The sequence below is a fragment of the Ruditapes philippinarum genome, unplaced genomic scaffold (genome assembly GCF_026571515.1).
Source record: "Ruditapes philippinarum isolate M1 unplaced genomic scaffold, ASM2657151v2 ctg3267_1_1_1_1, whole genome shotgun sequence".
Lineage (NCBI taxonomy): Eukaryota > Metazoa > Mollusca > Bivalvia > Venerida > Veneridae > Ruditapes > Ruditapes philippinarum.
Window position 1 is genome coordinate 98,353 of NW_026865054.1, and position 13,803 is coordinate 112,155.

Below are 13,803 nucleotides of genomic sequence, written 5' to 3' on the forward strand. Positions count from 1 at the left end.
TGTAGTTAAAAATAATGAAAATTCAGTCATTAACTGCACATAACATTTGAATTATTTTTTTAATCTTAAAGATTTCCGAAAATCTTCGTGTATTTTTCTCATGTTGGATTTTATTAGAATATTTGGGCTTATCTGGAGGCATGTAGCTTTAACAGGTAACAGAATTTTGTTATCATTGTCAAAGAGCAAAGATTTTAAATTTGGATTAATTTTCTGCACTGCAAAAGGTGAATGTATTTCGTTTATAATAATAATAAAGGCTTTATTTAACAAGGCTACATATTCGCCAAAACGATCTTCCATATGTACCTCAACATATTTACAACATATTTACATCAAATAATTGTACAAAAGACAATGTAATATTATAAAACATAGCATTAACTAGTTATAAATGCAATGACAAACTAAACATAAATATTAACCATTAACAATGAAAACTGCAGTAAACATAATTACCGGTATACAAAAATAATACTTATGGTACTGGTTTAACCAGAGTACTTGCACTTTATGTAAGTTTTTTTTAATTTTTCAGTACTTTCAGACTGACGTACATAGAGTGGTATATTATTCCAGATTTTAGTTCCAGAATAAGAAAGTGATTTACGGTAAAACTCAAGATTAGGTTTAGGGACATGTAGATTAAGATTGTTTGTTGATCTGAGATTTCTGTTATGTAAAGTTGAGACAAAATGAAATTTTTCTTTCATGTAGCATGGTGAGTTTTCTTCATGTAATGATTTGTATATCAGGATAGCCTTTTTGTACTCAACCCTGTCATTAAATTTCATCCATCTTAATTCTTTGAAAAGAGGTTCAGATGGTGCATCTGCAGCTTTATCTAGAATAATGCGAGCTGCTCGTTTTTGAAATTTTAGCATTCTCTCAAGAAGTTCTTTTGAGCAATTTCCCCAAATTGAACAGCAATAGTCTATATGAGGTAAAATATAGGCATTATAGAAGTTTCCTGGCATGTAAATTAAGATATTGTTTTAACCTTAAAAGAAGATAGAGATTACTATTGGATTTCTTTATTGTTTGTTCCACTTGAAGTTTCCACGTTAGGCAATTGTCAACTTGTACTCCAAGAAGCTTTTCAGATTCAGTGAACTCTATATTATTGTTAAGTAATTGAAGTGGTGTACTTGTTGATGCATGAGTGTAATGTTGGGTCTTTTTTGAGGTGAATATGTACATAGCTTTGGTTTTTTTGTCTGTATTAGGTATCATAGCACTGTGAGTGCACCATTCTTGAAAAGAGGTTAGGTCTTTTTGAAGTTTTACATTTAAAGTTTCAGTGGAACGTCCTGTAGCACTAATTGTAGCATCATCTGCAAACATATCCATTTCTGAGTGTTCAAGATGTAAAGGTAAATCATTTATATAGATCAAGAATAAAATGGGCCCTAAGACAGATCCTTGAGGTACTCCAGCTGATACACCCAAAGACTCAGATGTGGTGCCTGACACAGAAAGACTCAGACGTGGTGCCTGACACAGACACCTTCTGAGATCTTTCTGTTAAGTATGATTGAATCCACTGTAATTTATGATCTGAATTGTTATAACAACTAAGTTTTTCAATGAGTAGTGTATGGTTAACTAGATCAAATGCTTTTGTTAGGTCAAGAAATATGGTTCCTACAAGATTGTTGTTATTGATTTGATCAATCCAGTTGTCTACTATGGATGTTAGACCAGTTTCACAAGAGTGACTTGTTCTAAACCCAGATTGTTTTTGATGAAAAAGGTTATTGTCTTCAAGAAATTGTTTGAGACTATCAGATACATGATTTTCAATGATTTTTGATAAAACAGGTAAAACAGAGATTGGTCTATAGTTATTTTTATCAAATTTAGACCCTTTTTTAGCTCGACTATTCGATAAGAATAAGTAGAGCTATTGCAGTCACCCGAGCGTCGGCGTCGGCATAACCACTTATGTTAAAGTTTTTGTAATAGTTCAAATATTTTCAAAGTCCATTGACATATGGCTTTGAAACTTTGCACACTTGTTCACCATCATGACCCCAACCTGTAGACAGGAGGAGGTAACTCTATCAAGCATTTTGACAGAATTATGCCCCTTTTTAGCTCGACTATTCGATAAGAATAAGTAGAGCTATTGCAGTCACCCGAGCGTCGGCGTCGGCGTAACCACTTATGTTAAAGTTTTTGTAATAGTTCAAATATTTTCAAAGTCCATTGACATATGGCTTTGAAACTTTGCACACTTGTTCACCATCATGAGCCCAACCTGTAGACAGGAGGAGGTAACTCTATCAAGCATTTTGACAGAATTATGCCCCTTTTTCGACTTAGAATTTACGTTAAAGTTTTTGTAATAGTTCAAATATTTTCAAAGTCCATTGACATATGGCTTTGAAACTTTGCACACTTGTTCACCATCATGACCCCAACCTGTAGACAGAGGAGGTAACTCTATCAAGCATTTTGACAGAATTATGCCCCTTTTTCGACTTAGAATTTACGTTAAAGTTTTTGTAATAGTTCAAATATTTTCAAAGTCCATTGACATATGGCTTTGAAACTTTGCACACTTGTTCACCATCATGACCCAACCTGTAAACAGGAAGAGGTAACTGTATCAAGCATTTTTTTTACTATCAAGCACTAAGAATAGTCGAGCGTTGCTGTCCTACCGACAGCCCTTTTTGTAGATTGGAATTATTTAAGCCATTTTAAATGCAGAAGGAAATGTACCTGTATCATTACTTAGGTTATTATTTTAACCACATGGCTTGAGATAGCATGGCAGCTAAGTTTTAAGAAACGAGCACCTATTTGGTCAAGGCCAGTAGCTTTGCTTCTGTCTAGAGTTTCAAGCATGTTCCTCACAAATGTTTCAGATATTGGGGGAATTCGAAACAATTGGTCAGTTTTGAAACAAGTTGAATTATGATTTCTCAGTCTAGTTTTGTATGATTCGGGATAGTTATTGACATGAGGTGCCCTTTTAAAAATACTTGTGAAGAATTCATTAAATTTCGTTGCGCTTTCAGCAGGATCAGTGATTGGTTCTCCATTTTCATCGTTAATGAATTGAGTTTGAGTATTAGTATTTGTTCCTGATAGGTGTTTTAAATTTTGCCACATTTTCTTTGTATCTTTTTTATTTTCATTGATCACTGTGTTGAAAAAATACTTTTTAGCTTCTGCAGTAAGTTTCTTGACTTTTGAGCAAAGTATTTTATAAGTATCATACAAGTTTCCATTCAAGGTTAAAGAAATTTCTGTATCAAAATAAAAAATTGAGCTACCAACAGTATAGAGCTTGGTTAGACTGCTCTACACTGGTGGCTAAATGCTAATCTCTCTAATGCAAGTTTTGTATGATATGCATTTGCATGTTTAAGAGAAAAAAAATTTTTACACCATGTTATAAGCATTACTCAACATACATGGGTTGTCATTGAGATAAATCTAAAAATAGAGTGTTTAGATTGTGTTCCGATATTATGATACGAAATGAAATCAATATACATGTATACCCCACAGCTTGTTCATAGACCTTCATCACATATAAATTGAATGCTTATTATTGTATAACAAGTACATTTAGCTTTTAGCTCCACAAAGAAAAGACTGGCTATTGTCATAAGTTCTACATACCACACCCTTTTTCAGGTCAAAGGTCAAGGTCAGTAGGACCTGTAATAACGAAAATAAACTGGCCATTTAACCAAAGTGCATTGACCTAGATACTTCAAAGTTTGTATCTTTATAAACCTCAGGTCCTGGGTTCAAGACTTGGCCAGGTTGCATATTTTTATTCTCCCTGTGACAATTATATTGTAAGATTCAGGAAATTGGAAGACATGTAGTAATCCAACATAAAGATCCTGTATGTTGTAATTGAGGTTGTATACCACACTTAAGTGAAATTATATATATGTTTATAATTTTGCTTATAAACAACTTTCAAACATCAAAGACTATGTAAAATATGTGTTCATATAATATGAAATCATTAAAATATATGCATTCATTTCTTATTGAAAAATTTGAGTATGACTTTATATAGAAAAAAAAATTATTACCTCCCTTTATTTACATGAAATGTTAAATTCGATAATATCTTTATAAGTTATGCTTTTTGAAACTTGCAAAATTGATAAATCTTAATTTGAGCATCATATTTATGATATAAAAGCATAAAAAATTTGTGTTACAGGATCTTAAGTGGTTTATCTCAGGTTTGAGACACAGCCAGGCTCAATATTTTTGTCTTTGACAAGTATATTATAAGATTGGTAATTGAATTTTTTGTGATAATTATCTTAAAGCAGCATGCCTTCAGATTCATGCTAATTTTCATGAAAATTTTGAAAATATATTAAAAAGTATAATATTGTGAAGTGAACAAAGAAAATAATTTTCACATTGCAAAACAGCACTTACAACTCATGTAAATTACCAAAAAGGATGTCAAAATTTGCAAAAATAGCCCTTGCTTTGTTAGAAAGGCAATAGAACTATGGTGGCAATATTGCAAAATCTGTCATAAACGCCACATAGCATGGAAATTATTACTTTTATCTTGAATTGTTTTACTTTTCGTATATTCTCAGTAGATTTTTCTCAAGTTTGATTTTCTAGAAATATTTTGGCTTAACTGGAGGCATGCAGCTTTAAAAGTCAAAGTTATTCAGTAGTATTGTTGTTTTATACATATTTGTAGTATTTATTATTATTCTGTTGTTGATTGTTTTGATATAATGATATTTAAACACAAGGGGTTGTGATATTTAAACACAAGGAGTTGTGATATTTAAACACAAGGGGTTGTGAATATACATGAGGCTCTGTCAGTTTGTTTTTAATTCTTGTTGAATTGTTGTTTCACTCAAAGAGAGAGTTACCTGTGATATTAGATTTTAACAGTATCAAATGATTATTAATTCTTTTTCATATGATACTGTAAAATAACACCATATAATATGGTTACATTGAAAACAAGACATTGAATGTATCTCATCAAACTTTTTTTTTTTGCACTCACTCAGTCTGAATGTGTGGGTGGGGGAATGTTGGATATTATAATGTTCATAACATCTGTGATTTTATCTTGCCTTTATAAAAAATAAAATTAACACCCGGATAAAATATGTATTACTTGTTATTGTTCCTTATTTAAATTGAATGAACACACTTTGGAAAGTTTGATGTGACCAGACATCTTTATGTACAAAAAATGTTAAACACACAAAAATTCATGGAATACATAATACAGTTTAAACACTTCCAGAAAAACAGTTGTCAGACTGAAAACAGCCTTCAGTTTTTTTTAGTGCTTACGAGTAAAACAAGAACCATGACGGAATTTTCTTCTGCCTTACAAGGGAAGATAATTCAATAAAATATAGCAGGAGTTACTTGTCATGAATGGTAAATAAAATTGTACATGATGCCCGATACAAGTATTATTTCGTAACTGAGCATTTGATGAGAATTATGACTTAACTAATTACTGTTTCAACACCAATGCTTGGGAATATAATGGACAGCATCACCATTTTCCAAATATATATGTTGTTAAGCTAAATATTCAACATTTCTTTACAAAAAATTTTGATTTTGGAAATAAACTTGGTGGCTGCATGACCGAGTGAGTAACACGTCGTACTAGCAATCTAAGGATCGCTATCTGCGTGGGTTAAAACCCCGTCGGGAACAAGCCATTGTTTCCTTTACACTTATTGCTCAGTACTGGTTGGTTCCAGGAACTGACTGTAAGCTATAAGCTTCCTACACAATTGAAATAAAATATATTCTAAGTAACCATTGAATGGATGTAGAACAACATGTAAAGAACACCAGAGTCGGTTTAAGCAACTTTATTCATCAATAGGTTTCGGTTAAACAATGACATCTATCAGGATAATAATAATAAATATTATATAAACCAAAATTTATCAAAAACAAGACACCTCAATTAAGGTTCCAGCCTCTGAATTGAGGTATCTTTATTGCTAATAGCAGTAAAATAGCTTCCAAATAAATTATGAATCAATCATAAAAGATCTGGTGTTGATCCTCCAAGGTATGTTTTAAGATTTTCTACAGTAGATTTCACTAGTTTACATGGTATTGTTTTCAGTTTCAATCGTCTATAGGCCTCGTATCTGTGACATCCACCGAAGGAATAGAAATAATCTCCACCTTGCCTGCCTGTAATCCATAAAACATCTATAGGTGGCACTTTATCCCTTGTTTCATCATCCTGAAATAAAAAACAGTTCTAAGCTTCACTAAGAATTGTACGTATATAAGTACAGGGTTATTACTAGGATTCCCAAAATAGATGAGTGTGTGTGGATGGGGTGTGTGTGAAGGTCAGAATTTGAACATAGGAAAAGCAAGACAATGGTTATAATGTCCAAAATGGGAAATATTGTCCTGCAAAGAAACATGTACAGAATCCTAGTTTTGAAATCTACGCATCCTGGTGAGCAGCAATAAACATGCGTACCAGGATGACAGATCATGAGTCACAGAGAACCCTGAGTAAATACATGTAACATACAAAACCTCTATGTTTTACTTTAGTCATATAAATTAACCTTTAAGACAAAGATAATTTGTTGAAAATTGTTTACCATAATCAACAGTGATTATCATGCCATGACCATCCCCTGAACTATAGGTTATATACAGCAACATCAGATTATTATACAATTATACCTTCTCTCCCTTCTCTATGACAGTACAATGTTCCCCCTCCTGTACTTACCAGTACTCCCTTAGCTACATATGTGCCTCAGTGAAGTCTGTATATACTAAAAAATATAGATCTTGCATTGTATACACGTCTCACCCAAGTTCCCCAGCCCCCTTGATTTCTGTCAGACAGGCTTGTCTGACTGACAGAAGTTTGCTCATCAGGCTTTTAATGTGTATTATTGTTTAGAATATGCTATACATGTATTTAACAGTTTAAAATAAATGTATTTAAATTCTAAAAAATGAGGAAAGGCTGAAAATATTACAAACCATTATGGTTTCCATCAGTGATGCTACTTTACTCTCATCTAATATGGATGGTATAGGTCTGATCAAGACATCAATCGGTACATTATGTACTTCTTCTACATGGTTGGAATGTACACTGTCAATTTCCAGATTTCTGTCACACTTGTTTTCTGCCATGCTTTTGTCAGATTTACATTTTGTCACCGAGTAAACATCGTTGTAACCGGGAGAGATAATTCCACTGGAATATTTCTCACTGGCTTGCACATAAACAATAATGTGAAACGTTAAAAATACTGTATCCAGAAATGAGGAAATTATTTGACAGCTGTTCCGCATCCCTGAAAACGGAAGTAAACATTAGTGCATGATACAATATATTGATTACTTCCCTTTATAAAAAGACGCCATTTGCAAGGAATCAAGATATTTTTCACGTAATTTGCGTTTAAAACATTGAAAGGTAATTACAATTGATTATACAGTATGTATGTTGATTTTAGAAAATATGAAATATTTTCACATTGATCTAGCACTTGCAGAATAGTGGTGAATGTGTAGACCACATAACTTTTAGCTTTGTTGAGATGAGATTTCTGAATCTTGAGTCCACAAATTCCACAATAGCCTCCTCTATGTTCTGGTTCAGTGGTTCCGATATATATAATATTTTGAAGCTTACCTTTCTGTAGTTCTGGCTTCCAAAAGATTTATTAGCCACTTTTTAAACATTATTTCTGTTGTCTGATGCTGCTTTTCATGTCATGCCATAGTATATAAACACGCGCCCTGAAGACCTTAAGCTAACATTTCTGCTTTAAATTTAATAATGAAAGTCCTTAATAATAAGATATTGTCTTTGTGTCCATAACACTTGTAAGAGATGTTGACAGTAAACAGATTTAGATAGAATACTTAGTCCTTCATTGAAAGACATTGCACTTTTTTTACAGTTTGACGTTTATCGGACGATAAAGCAGATTTGACCCATGTAAAAAATAGCTTCAAATCCGCGGTTACGTCTAAATATTTGGACAAATAGAATACTAAGACTTTTTGCTTTTAATATAGTAATGTTTAGTGCTGACCAACTTTTAATCAACTTTGTTCACAGATTTATAGATCTATTACTAATAAAAATCCGTGCTTTGTTAGATATGTGCTCATAGTGAGGATTAATCTGTCCATGTCTTTAATGACATGTAATCTGCGATCTGTTGTATATTGTTCTAGTCTTGCAATTGTCACATGTTTCAATGTTTTAAATAAACTCCAGTAATTTCCATCCCAAGACAAAATATTATTATTTCATATTATTATAATATAATATTTTTCGTTTTAAATTTCAGACTTGGAATGGGTGAAGCTAGGCAGAGAGAAAATGACCAACCACCTTTGAAGTCTAAAAAATCTGTTCATTATTCCTTTTTGCGATTTTTGAACAAAACAAACAGAAATGTTGATGTAGTGTGGGTTAACTATGAAGGAGCTCGTGTGAAGTATAAAACACTGACTCCAGAACAGTTCCTTGATATCAACACATTTGCTGGCCACCCATGGATCTTCTTTGACTCGTTGACTGGGGATAAGATGGTTGTACAATTGAAAGAGATTTTTGAGCCAGTTGCATGGAATTCTGACGGAAATGATTGGCCACCTCAGAGAAAAGTTGTTAATATAACAATTCCTGGTAAAAATTTTAGCATGATTCATGAGCATTTATTTTTATTATGATACAGTCAAACCTGTTTTTAAAGACCATCTCTGAATAAAGACCAATCAGTTAGTAAAGGCCACTCTTCAACAACCCTTCATTGACTAGATTGAATAAAGAAACCTCCAAATAAAGACCACTTTTCTATAAAGGACATGTTTGATTTGTCCCTTGGATGGTCTTTGTTTGCAGGTTTGATTGTGTATAACATAAAATTGCCATATTATAAACTTTGAAGAATTATTATTTTGATATAAAGTGATGTCACTGACAATACAGTATGACTCAATGAGGTCTGAAATTGCTAGGTGATATTTGGAATGGTTGCTGAGAGGTATTGTACTATTTGAATTAAAGGCAAATGCAGAATTTTTCATGGTGTAATCTTGAGTATAAAAGCTTTTGTTTTGTTAAGGTTGCGTCAACAAAATCACATGTTGTTTAAATGCTATTGCTTTATTAGTAAGCATATCTCAATGCTCAGTCTTTTACCCAGGATATTTCCCTCATGAGCATATTGTGAAAAATGGCCATTTTCATTGAAAAGCCTCCTGTTACAAGTTCAAACTGCTATGAAACTATGAAAAATTCTTCAATACTGATCAAACTTGGCACAAATGTTGACTGGACCATTGCCTTTGTAACGACATGCTCAGTCCTAAATTTCCTGTTACCATGGCAACGAGGGGACATCTCAAAATTGCCAAAAATCACTATTTTGCCTTGATTTTTTCCATCAAAATTTATTTCAAAGTGCTGCAACTTCTCAAGGGATTAAGATAGAGTCAAAGGCTTTTCAGCGTTGGTTACACTTTACCTTATGAGCAACCTGGGGTCATTTTAAGCCTCTCACAAGTCCAAAATTTTCTTGGCGATGAGGGTGTTTACCGCCCCCCTTCAAACCCCCCAAACAGAAGGGGGCACATCCCCATTCTGGCAACCCCCTGATGTATCTTTTGGATGGGGGGTTGGCGCGAAAAAGTGCTCACTTTTTTTAGCAACATTTCTCAAACGAAAACATGTGTTTGGGGCCAGGACATTTTTTCACTATTTGAGGCCTAAAAGAGGTGGGGGGGGGGGTCGAAAGTGCGTTGTTTCGCGTATATATGAGGTAAAGGGTTAAAGATATTAAATGTCAATTGATATACAAATGTAAGTAACAAAGTTATTTTATCATATGATTTAACATACTTTTTGCTAAATCACAGTGTACAGTCTTCAAGAGTGTTGCTTGATGAAGCTGCGTGGCATTGTACCCAAGGATCGTATAAATGAACTAGAAATCACAGATGTGCTCAAAGAGGACCTCCATAAAATCATGCTCCGTGGAGGTTCTGACGTGATTTACCAGGGCGCTTCATCATCATCATCCGTGACGTGACAGATCATGATAAAGGAATAGTGATTTACATTGTCGTTGTTCACTGCCAGACTATGGGCTGTACCAGGGTTTAAAACAGCAAAAGCCAAAGTCCCCACTTTGTTGGTGGATTGGTGGATAGCGGGTGCATTTGAAAAATTTGCATGATTTTAATATGTTAGCAGTTTGTTACTGGTAGTTGTATTAATATTTATTTCAAATTCTTGCAAACAAAAGTAGTCAAATACTTGCATTATACCAAGATCTCAAATGACTGTGCAATATTTAGTATTACTTTTGGAAGAACAAACAGAGCTGTGTAATTTTTTTTGTTGAATAGATTTTTCTAAAGTTGATTAACATAATAAAACATACAGAAATATGGTGACATAATATAGGAATAAGTTTAAAAATAAAGGTGAAGGTTATAAGATTTAGCAATTTTGGCATACTGAAGGCACATTTTGCCTCATTAAAAAAAATAAAATTACATCCTTTAGAAAGGGAAATCTTAAGTTTTATGATGTTTAAATAATGGTTTTATGTATGTTTGATAACCTGAAGAAAATAGCACTGAATGTGAAAGTATTTGTAATAAAGTAGCAAAATGTCAACAAAGTACTATTTTCACTTCAATACAAAACACTAAGTCACTATATCTGTGCTAAATGCCAAAGCAGACACAAAAGATTGATCAGGTACTTGGCCAATTAGTATATTTTTGAAAACAATAACAGGACACAAAAAAATAAAAAGATTTAAGGAAATAAAAATAAAAACACTTCATGGGCATAACAGGCCTTTACACAACATCAAAATTTATGTCCCCAATTCAAAGGAAAGGAGTTCAATATCACATAATAACTGTGTGGCTTTCTGACTGTAAAAATGATATTACATTGATGTGCATATTGATGCTGGTTATTTTGATATATACATGTACAGTAGAATCTGGAAAAACCAAATCTCCACTTAATCAGATCTCTCAGTAAACTGGACATTTCTCAGGGTCCTGAATTTTTCTCCTTTGTTTTCATTGTATAAAAATCCTCATAAAATGGAAAACTTGGTATTCCAGATACCGGACAAAAAATTGAAATAATTTGTCATCTGTCTACATGGTCTATGAAATTTTACCTTGTATAACATTTTGATTTAGTTCACAGAAGAAACTGTTATGTATTATTAGATATTATGTATTATTCAATGTTATGTATTATTAGATGTAATGTATAATTAGAGATTATTTAATTATTATTAGAGATTATGTTATTAGATGATGTGTATTATTAGATGTTCAAACATCTTTATTACATGCTTTTCGGTGGGTTATAGAAATATATCAGTGAAATAAAACTGGTAATTTCACTGTTTGAAACAGTGAAATTACCACTTTGGTTATTTCACTGTTTTGAATTTAAGCCCCTTACGTTGTTTCAGTAAAATACCAGCATGCAGAGTACTGGGTACCAACTTAATGACGTGATGTCGTAAATGACGTCATGTTGTATTATTATTTGGCGCGCTTTTCATTCAGTATTAGGTTAAATGTCTTTTTAAAACGTTTTTTTTGCATATAATAAAAAGAAAATTTGTTTAGTTTAGTGTAAGATCGAAATATATTACACCTTGTGAACACCAGAGGTTCATATTTCACTCGTGGCTGCGCCACTCGTGAAATATACCTTTTGGTGCTCACTTATATATTCCAATCTTACACTGAACTAAACAAATATCCTCTATATCTTATATGGTGTTTAAAGTGGAGCTATATTATGAAATCTGGTTGAAATTACGTTGATGTAAGCTTGGTTAAAAATTGTGTTGTAACAACTTCAGTACTTGTGGAGATAAATGTGATGAAAGAGTGAAAGAAAACATTAGCTTTTTGTCTGTAATAAGTAATTTGTATTATCACATAAAGAAAGGCACATGAGTGTAATAAAGGCATTTAATAGAAACGAGTGTAATAACATTTTAACGTAACGTCCTTTGTGTTATATACAAACATAGCTTTAAAGCGCGCTAATGTAAGTGTTACACTACAGGCGTGTCAATGGAAAATGACTGTGTTAAACTGTACACTGTTCTTATTTTAGATATATGATACGTAGAATATTATATTCATGTAGATTGAATGCTAAAGTTATTGAACTCATTGCATAAAACAGAATTATGCTCACCAGAGACTCGCATAACATGATTTTATTCAATTTGTTCAATAAATTTAGTATTAAATCAAACCTTATACAATATCCTCTAATTCTGTGAACATTTATTTGTGCCCTATGTGATCGACTATTCGAAGAATAGGAAAAGCTTTTGTACTCACATTGGCTTTGCCATCATACTTTGGTTAAGTTTTTGAGCACAAGTTGGTCTCTCTATAACTACTGAAGGGTCAAACACTTATTTGAGAGTATAATAGGCCACTGTCCAAGGGCAATAACTCTAATCAGGATTTTAACAGAATGATACCATTTTATCCAGGCTCTTGTTTTACTATCAAGCTCTGAGAATAGTAGAGCAAGCTATTCTACAGACAGCTCTTGTAAGCTCTCCTGAACACAAAATTCACAGAGATAAGCTTTTGTGATGGCAATTTGTCCGTTGTATGACCTACAATATACTGTTTGTCCAACATTATACCCTGTTTTCAATAGTTTCATTAAACAAAATCTCCTAAACCAAAAGGTGGATTTTTACTCAAAGTTGGAGCTCTTCAAAAGTTATATAAATGGTTCCAGCCTGACTAAAAAAATGAAATACTTTAAAATCTACAATTTAGAAACTACATTAATAAAAAATGTACAATATTCAGAGCATAGATATTTGGGTATGCAGTTTCACTTTGTTTTTTTTTACTTGTAACATTTCCAAGCAGACATCTACAGATATTTTATAATATACTAAACTTAGGTTACAGATGGTGCACCCTGTGTGACCTTATTACTTATTTCTGAATTTATAAAAAAAGTGTGACCATTTGTAGCAATTTATCCAAGGTGAGTGTTCTAGGGCCATCATATCCATCTTGTTTATGCTTTATTGTGTAACTGATTGTTATGATTTCAGTTAAACTGATGTATCACTGCATATAATAATCACATGTACCATCTATAAATGCCTTCTTTATGTATTACTTTTGTGATTATCTTTTGTCATCACTATTACAAAATTTGTGAAGTTATAATAAACTGTTATTATTTATGAGATTTTGTTACATCAGTTTTAACCCCCTAAGGTTCAAATCTGATATTGAAATGACGTTTTGCATCTTGAAAATGTTAGAACTTGCTGTTAGATTTTGATGAAACTTGGCATGAATGTATGATAAAACAATTAGCGCACCAAGCGTCCTAAAAATCGTCTTTTGCCCTTTGTTACTTATTATTCAGTTATAGCCCTTTGTATTAAAATAACTACATGTCATCAATCTCCCACGCAGTGATCTCCCCTTACAGGATTAGAATGGCTGGAGCGTAACCGATCCGCGGAGTTTGACATGTCATACGTGTTGTTGAGATATGGCCCTTTATTACTGTTGAGTTATTTAGCTAGTAGGCCCTTTGGTATAACAGGACATTTTGCAAAGGGCCATAATTTTTCCGTTTTACGAAGCCATGTCTTAGGCAGTTAGAAACTGCCCATTAAGAATTATATTAACCTTTTCAGGGTATTACTGGAAATATAGTTATTATATAAATGAAGATATGATGCAAAGTAAATGTCA

The 13,803-nt window shown here is 32.7% G+C and overlaps 2 protein-coding genes across 2 annotated transcripts; one reads left to right on the plus strand and one right to left on the minus strand.

Annotated features, from left to right (window-relative positions):
* Positions 1-5,846: 5,846 nt before the first annotated feature.
* On the minus strand, positions 5,847-7,335 carry LOC132727679 (sulfiredoxin-1-like). Its single transcript, XM_060713246.1, has 2 exons — positions 7,018-7,335; positions 5,847-6,247 (listed from the first exon to the last, which is right to left on the minus strand). Exons 1-2 carry the CDS (start codon positions 7,333-7,335, stop codon positions 6,038-6,040), a joined length of 528 nt encoding a protein of 175 aa, XP_060569229.1. The 3' UTR covers positions 5,847-6,037.
* A 1-nt stretch (position 7,336) lies between these two features.
* LOC132727680 (von Hippel-Lindau disease tumor suppressor-like) lies at positions 7,337-10,643 on the plus strand. Its single transcript, XM_060713247.1, has 3 exons — positions 7,337-7,459; positions 8,346-8,686; positions 9,919-10,643. Exons 2-3 carry the CDS (start codon positions 8,353-8,355, stop codon positions 10,089-10,091), a joined length of 507 nt encoding a protein of 168 aa, XP_060569230.1. The 5' UTR covers positions 7,337-7,459; positions 8,346-8,352; the 3' UTR covers positions 10,092-10,643.
* The last annotated feature ends 3,160 nt before the right edge of the window (positions 10,644-13,803 follow it).

Coding starts and splice junctions, on each gene's coding strand:
- LOC132727679 (XM_060713246.1), bottom strand. CDS start 7,335: ATGCGGAACAGCTGTCAAATAATTTCCTCATTTCTGGATACAGTATTT. Junction 6,248..7,017: donor CACTGATGGAAACCATAATG/GTTTGTAATATT, acceptor TTTTTATTTCAG/GATGATGAAACAAGGGATAA.
- LOC132727680 (XM_060713247.1), top strand. CDS start 8,353: ATGGGTGAAGCTAGGCAGAGAGAAAATGACCAACCACCTTTGAAGTCT. Junction 8,687..9,918: donor TGTTAATATAACAATTCCTG/GTAAAAATTTTA, acceptor GCTAAATCACAG/TGTACAGTCTTCAAGAGTGT.